This window comes from Gavialis gangeticus, unplaced genomic scaffold (assembly GCF_001723915.1).
Source record: "Gavialis gangeticus isolate Ggan-Ray unplaced genomic scaffold, GavGan_comp1, whole genome shotgun sequence".
NCBI lineage: Eukaryota > Metazoa > Chordata > Crocodylia > Gavialidae > Gavialis > Gavialis gangeticus.
The window spans coordinates 80760962-80768256 of NW_017729022.1; the positions used below are offsets into that span (position 1 = coordinate 80760962).

The 7295-nt window shown below is 45.7% G+C and overlaps 1 protein-coding gene and 1 long non-coding RNA gene across 10 annotated transcripts in view; one reads left to right on the forward strand and one right to left on the reverse strand.

Annotated features, from left to right (window-relative positions):
- The window catches only part of LOC109296198, a 21350-nt gene extending 15842 nt beyond the window's left edge, over positions 1–5508 (forward strand). Inside the window, exons 2-3 of the long non-coding RNA XR_002096919.1 lie at positions 83–90; positions 5429–5508. This is a non-coding gene — a long non-coding RNA (uncharacterized LOC109296198). The remainder of the gene's footprint in view (positions 1–82; positions 91–5428) is intronic.
- Positions 1–7295, reverse strand: part of BICD1 (BICD cargo adaptor 1) — a 316001-nt gene that overhangs the window by 52180 nt on the left and 256526 nt on the right. For all 9 annotated transcript variants that reach the window (XR_002096917.1, XR_002096916.1, XM_019515468.1 and 6 more), the window contains exon 6: positions 808–959. Coding sequence is in view for 7 of the 9 variants with exons in the window: in XM_019515468.1 (XP_019371013.1) it covers positions 808–959 (152 nt within the window). In the remaining 2 variants the exon portion in view is untranslated. The remainder of the gene's footprint in view (positions 1–807; positions 960–7295) is intronic.

Here is a 7295-nt window from a genome sequence, read left to right on the forward strand (position 1 = left end):
GTCGAAGGCCTTCCGAAAGTCCAGGAAAACTATATCCACTGCTACCCCTGCATCTAAGGATTTGGTGACCTGGTCATAGAAGGCCAGCAGGTTGGTTTGACAGGACCTGCCTCTAATGAACCCATGTTGGTTGCCCCTAAGCATAATCTCCCCTGCTGGCCCCTTGTGGACATGTGCCACAATAATTCTCTCAAAAAGCTTGCCCAGGATTGAGGTAAGACTAACTGGCCTATAGTTCCCTGGGTCCTGCTTCCTCCCATTTTGAAGATGGGAACCACATTGGCCCTCTTCCAGTCCTCTGGCACCACACCAGAGCACCACGAGTGCTCGTAAAGCTGTGCCAAGGGTCCTGCAATGTCCACAGCTAATTCCCTCAGTACTCAAGGGTGGAGATCATCCGGACCAGCTGATCTGAATACATCCAGTCCCTCCAGAAGTTCCCTAACTAGTTCCTCACTAACCCTTGGCCTAGGTGCGCCTCCCCTGGGGTCTAACATACTGTACTCTAATATAATCATATATAACCCTTTGCCAAGGTTACATTAACATTTCTACTTTAAAGCTTTATTTTCAGAGGTATGCAGCTTGGTTCTTTCTGAAAGCTTGAAAGTTTTGCATGGTTTGCATTATAAACCACATTCACCTTCATCTAATAGATCTCTGCCCTTGCTTGCAGAAGGTATTTTTTTAATCTCCAGAGTAGTGCATCAACAATACAGGAAATGCAGCTGGCGATACATTCCCACTCACATCACAGGTTTGCTCTTAAAATGCTGGACAACTGAAAAGAATATGGAAAACCCTTACCTGGTGGCAAACATTGCTCTCAAGGATGAGAAGGTTGCTGCATCTTCTTTCAAAGCCTTTAACTCGTTTCGAAGTTTGGTCATTGTTTCAGTCACCATTGCTTTTTCATTCTCATATTTGTTCTTCAAATTGGCTAATGCCACTTCAGCGGTCTGAAACAAAGACAGACATTCATGCCTATGAGATGGGAATTTAACAACTGCCAGGTTACAAATCCACTTTTAATTTCCTTCATTCACAGGGTAAAAAATTGTTCAATTTCAGCTTAAACACATACTAAAAAAAATCTAAAAAGCTTTGTTCTATAGAGCCCAGAAAGCCATGTAGCCAAGTAGAGAAAATCAACTTAAAAATAGTGGATTCCACAGTTGTGTAAACTTTAGTACTCTCTACCAATCTGCATACTTAATATTTTTTCATAATTTTAATGGGAAATCATAATGCAAATTTAGTGTAAGTTATAATATTCTCTTAAGAAATCAAAAGTTATGAACATAACCTAGCCCTCTGTTCTCTCCCTATTTCTTCTTCCCCTGCTCAATTCCTCATTCTAGGCCCTACCTAACTTAATATTATATTACATATCAGTCTTATTATTTGAAAAAGACAAATTCCTCCATGTAGTTTGTTACTTTTATTTCAATTTTTTTTCATATTACATCAATAGAAATAAAAACCATGTTTTTGTATGATAGTTTAACTAGGAGTGTAATTCATATAATTTGGAATTACTGTAGCTGAAAGAAATAAGAATTTTTGCCTGTGTGTTTTTCCAGTGTCTTTATTTTGATACTTCCCCTATAGACAGTTACTTTCCCTTCGTTAGGGAACAATGTAGCATTTTAAGTGCTTAAAAAGCGGAGCATTTCCACCAGGGACAGACTTACTGCCCTGTTTCATATACCTCTGCCGAAGCATTTCAAAGTCAATACAGCTGCATGCAGCATCCTCCTCTTCAGCCAGGGGCATGCCAGGAAAGCTATGATGATCTGTAGCTCCACTCCCCCAGTGTCACCATGGGCACAGGGGAACTAACTAAACTCTCAGTACAGCTCTGCAGCTCCTGGTCTCCCAGGGGCTGCAGTTGCAGGGAGTGAAACTAATGCTGGTGAGTAGTCTCCTGCGTACTCCACCTCCAATCTCTCAGAGCACTCTCCTGCTGGGACTGGGAGACTGGAGGCCCTGCATCCCCTGGTGGAACTAGGAGACCAGATACAGAGAGGCATGTGGGGACTGGAGGGCAGGAACCCCAGTTTTGATGGAGGGACACAGGGTCTCTAGTGTCCCAGTTTCAGGATCCAGCAGTCAGGGGTGCTCCAGGAGCGAAGAAATGGAAGAGACAAAAGAGTGCTCAACAGCATAACACCCTGTTCTCCCTTTCCTCTTCCTCTACAGGGGCAGAGAAAAAGGAGAGCACTGTGGGATGTCGGGGGACCCAGGAGTCCCTTGTCATGCTACACAGGGTATGCATATGTAACAGAGAGTACTTCCTCATGAAACTCTTCTAAATAGCACTTGTTACTTTCAGGGTTACATTTACAGCACTTCAAAGGGCATGTCAGTCTGTACTGCTCACTCTTGAAAGCAGTTCAGCAACACTGGAAACATTTCAAATGTTATGTCTGTCTATACCCCTGGTTGATTATTTGGGTCGTCCACCCAATAACAGGGAAGATAGTATTAGAAAAATGAGACAGTAAAACTACAAATATTGGTATGGAGACATGAGAAGAAAAGTTTCATAGTTTCTAGGGTCGGAAGGGACCTGAGCAGATCATCTAGTCCAACCCCCTGCCATAGCAGGAAGAGCACTGGGGTCAAATGACCCAATAAGGTGGTCATCCAACCTCCTCTTAAAAACCCCCAGGGTGGGAGCCTGCACCACCTCACATGGAAGCTGGTTCCAGACCCTAGCCGCCCTGACCGTGAAGTAGCGCCTCCTGATGTCCAACTTAAACCCTCCCTCCACCAGCTTGTGACCATTGTTCCTGGTCACTCCTTGCAGCGCTAGGGGGAACAGGGACTCCCCCAGTGCCTGCTGATCCCCCCCTAACCAGTTTATAACAGGCCACAAGATCCCCCCTCAGCCTTCTCTTTTGAAGGCTGAACAGGTTCAGGTCCTGCAACCTTTCCTCATAGGACCTACCCTGCTGTCCCTTGATCATACGAGTGGCCCTCCTCTGGACCCTCTCCATGCTGTCCACATCCCTCTTGAAGTGCGGCACCCAGAACTGGACGCAGTACTCCAGCTGCGGCCTGACCAGTGCCGCATAGAGGGGGAGGATCACCTCCTTGGACCTGCTCGAGATGCATCTGTGGATGCACGACAAGGTGCAGTTGGCCTTCCTAGCCGCCTCCCCACATTGCCGACTCATGTTCATCTTGGAGTCAATAATGACTCCCAGATCCTTTTCCACCTCCGTGCTGACAAGAGGGGAGTTCCCCAGCCTGTATGTATGGTGCCGATTGTTCCTCCCCAGGTGCATCACCTTACACTTGTCTGTGTTAAACCCCATCCTGTTCTCCTCCGCCCATCCTTGTAACCTGTCTAGGTCCAACTGTAGCCTGTTGCTCCCCTCTATTGTGCCCACATCCCCCCACATCTTAGTGTCATCAGCAAACTTGAACAGGGTGCTTTGCACCCCCTCATCCAAATCACTGATGAAGATATTGAACAGGGCGGGCCCAAGGACCGAGCCCTGTGGGACCCCACTTCCCATGTCCTTCCAGGTCGAGAAGGACCCATCCACTACCACTCTCTGGGTGCGACTCTCTAACCAGTTGGCGACCCATTGGACCGTATGGGTGTCTACGCCACAGTCCCCCAGCTTCCTAATGAGAATGGGGTGAGAGACAGTATCAAAAGCAACCTTTCCTCATAGGACCTACCCTGTATCAAAAGTTAATGGCCATATGGCATGATATCATTTTAACTCATATTTTTTAAATTTGCCAGATTTGAAATTCAGAGTCCACCTCTTAAAAAAACAGAACAAATTAAAATAACTTAATTCTGGAGAAACAGATTCACTATAATGTATTATACTAAAATATAATATATCAGAATTCTCTTCAAATGATAGTACATGCTTAGCTAATCTTTCCCTACATTTCCAGTAACTAGCTCCCCATGTGGAAAATCATAGAATCATAGAAGTAGGGTTGGAAGGGTCTTTAAAATGACCTGTCATTTTAGATACCTGTGACAGGGTATCATCTCCAGGGGTGGCCGTGAAGCCCCTGGAGGCAAAAAAAAATCCTTTACTCTGGTCTTTGGGGCAGTCACCTTCTTCTTTCCTGCCACACCTTGGTGTTGTTAGTAAAATGCAGGAGGCTGCCCTGGTCTTATTATAATGATCAACAGGTTTGTGATCAAGGCCTTATGGGTCAATTGTGTGGCTCCTTTCCGACCCTACACCATGCCCCAATTTGCAGATGTCGTCCTCACTGATGTCTTTCCATCACCCATGCAGTTCTCCTCTGGACCCTAAGATCTCTCAGTCTCTTCACTCACCCCCTCCTTGAGCTGCCAGACCCCTCAGTCTCTCACTTGGCCCCTCTCTGGGTTGCCACACCCCTCAGTCTATCATCCAGTCCCCCTGGGACCTCAGACCCCTTGGTCTCTTATGCAACTCCTCCCTCGGCTGCCAGGCCATTCAGTCTCTCACCCAGGCCCTCCCTGGGTTGCCAGGCCCCTTTGGTCACTTCCTGGCCCCTTGCTGGGCCTCATGCTATTCCCTTTCTTTTCTGTCAGGGTGTGGTTCCTTTGCCTTCCTCTCCACAGGGTAACCCACAAGGCATTGAGAGTGGAGGCTTTCAGGAGCTCCATATTTGCCTTTCCATGTGGTGGCCCATGCATGGCAATTCATGCTGACCAGCCCCAGTAGGGTGCAGTTTCAGACCTTACTCAGGACAAATCTCTGGTCATCCTGATTTAACTCCTGGCCTCTCCAGGGCCCTCCCCTAATATCCTATACACCTTCTGGGCTGCAGACCTCCAGGCTTCCTGGCCCTAGTGCAATCTCATCTCTGGGCCCCTCTGGCTGGCTCTCTCTCAGACCCTTTCTCTCGAACCCTACTCCTCAGATGGCCCTACATCAGTTATCTTCATCCTGTGTCGCGTGCCCCTTGACCCCCTCTCTGTTGGCGATGGCCACGCACAGACCTTCAGCCTTCCCATTCCAAGGCCCAGTCAAGATCTCCAGGCTCCTCAGCTCTGGCAGCGTCTGCAGTAATCTGTTTCAACCTTCTGACCCTCCTTGGGCTCTGGCCCTGCACAGGCCAGTTAAGACTCTGAGGTTCAGTCTTTCAGCTGTCAGCCCTCCCTCCCCTATGTGTCCACCTTCTTGAGCCCCTCCATAGTTCTCTCACTCTCTGAGCAAACTTGGAACCATCTAGAGGTCACACAAACCCAGCTCCTCTCTCTGGGCTCATTCAAACCCTTCAATAGGCCTTCATACACTTGGCCCCTTTCACTGGGCTCCGGACCCAACATTGGGTCCCCAGGAACCTCCTCCATTCCCTTAGCTCCTTCCCAGACCTCCAGACTGTTTCAGATGTCTGCTCTCTGCTGGTGTTCCAGAGCGGGAGCCATCCTACTCTGTAGATATTCAAACAGTAGCCTCCAAGATCTTACTGCCAGCTCGGCTCAGGGCCTGGGCTTGTATCTGTCTTAAGCCCAGCCCTCTTTCTGGGCCAGATGACTCCCTCTGATCAACCGTAGCCACCACCTGTAGGCTCCCTGGGTCAGTTGTGCCCGCAATCAGCTCTGACCCCACCTGCAGACTGCTATGCCAGTGCTTCTTCCCTTAAAGTAGTAGGCACCTTATGCAGCCTTCTGCAATACAACTTTAATTAGCATTAATGCTGAATGAATGTAAATCACTAGGCAAATATATGCTTTGCAGTAGTATTAGACCATTCTGATTTTGATAGGACATAGCACAGATCATCTGTTTGTATCTGTTTTCTATCACTGCAGTCAAAGATTAGTACAGGGAAAAGCAGTTAACTATCATGAATAAAAGAGAATTCTGCTCTCACGTGCCTCCAGCTGGAAAGCTAAGGATCACAGGGAAGAAAGTTCATTATGGAGGGCACCAGTCGTCCCCAAACTTAGGGATAATTTCTGTTTTATCCTGAAAGTACCAATTCAATATCTTTAGTATGAAGAAATACATAGTATCCACTCCGAACACCAGTAAGAAATTACTGGTGAATTCATTAAGCTGGTTTAGATGTTAAAATTATTTAAAGATTGGTTGTTCAAATTTACCACCTATATCAGCCTTTTCTTTGTCCCAAACAACTTTAGTAATGGAACAGTGCAGACCAAGCGATACCTGATACCTGAAATTTTCCTTGATATATTCCAGAATCTCTAATGAACCAACATATTTGCATATTAGACTTCAAGTTTAAATAATTCCTCCTTAATTTACTCTCTGTGTTTTCCAAGACTCACGTGAGAGTCCCAGTTTGAATTTATGTAGCAAAGGAACTTCATTTAACTTTCCTTTAGTGTGTATCAATCTCAAGGGAAATTCCATCTCTCTTTGGCCATTTCCTCTGAGATGACTTAAGAACATTTTACAGAGTTAGCTACCCTTCCCAAAGTGATACTTACCTGTCCCTCCCACTAAAATGCATACTGTCAGATAAAAATTGAGTATAGTCTTCTGGTGTTTTTGACATGATTTCTCAAAGATCTTTTTGTTCAATATAATAGTGACAGCAAATTATAGCAGAGATAGAATCACAGTATTCTGCACAGTTTTGCCATTGGTGGTGACACTGTAAAAGAGCTGCTACATTTCACCTTAGAGTGGCTGAATTACACGGCTGAGTGAAGTGAGCTCTACGTTCAGTTTGTATTTCAGTTTAAGTAAGTAAACAGACTTAAAACAAACACTTCAGGGTGAAAAGTACTTGCTGACTATGAATTACTGGAAGTCTTCTGGAATTTCCAAACAACAAATAAAAGCGAGTTTATACAAGAAGAGCTTCAGGTCTCTCTCCTCACTACATGTTAATGAAGTGATGTAATATAGTTAAAATCTGCAAATCCTCTGTTCTGATAGCTTACTTCTCTGCTTTTTAAATTCAAGCTCAACAATGTGACTGTACATAGTGTTTCAATGTTCTTCTCAAGTCATCCCTAGAAGCATCAGTAAGCACAAGCACACCATAAACAAAGCAAACAAAACTAAGAAAAATATAACTTCCACTTTGTTACCTCTCAGCTCCCTGTTCTTGGGGAACCCTGACACAGGACGCAGACTGTCTGACTCACAAAGTATCCCCCCACCCCTCTACCTAAACAGAAACTGATTAAGATGCAGTGAGAGACACACCTAAAACCCTTCAGATAAGGGTGACAAAAGTGAAACAACTGCCCTAGGTCTCATTTGCATCTGAGATGGGACCAGATGACCATTCATTTACATGAGAGATGGAGAACAGAAAGCCTGAAGCAGAGACTGCAGTGA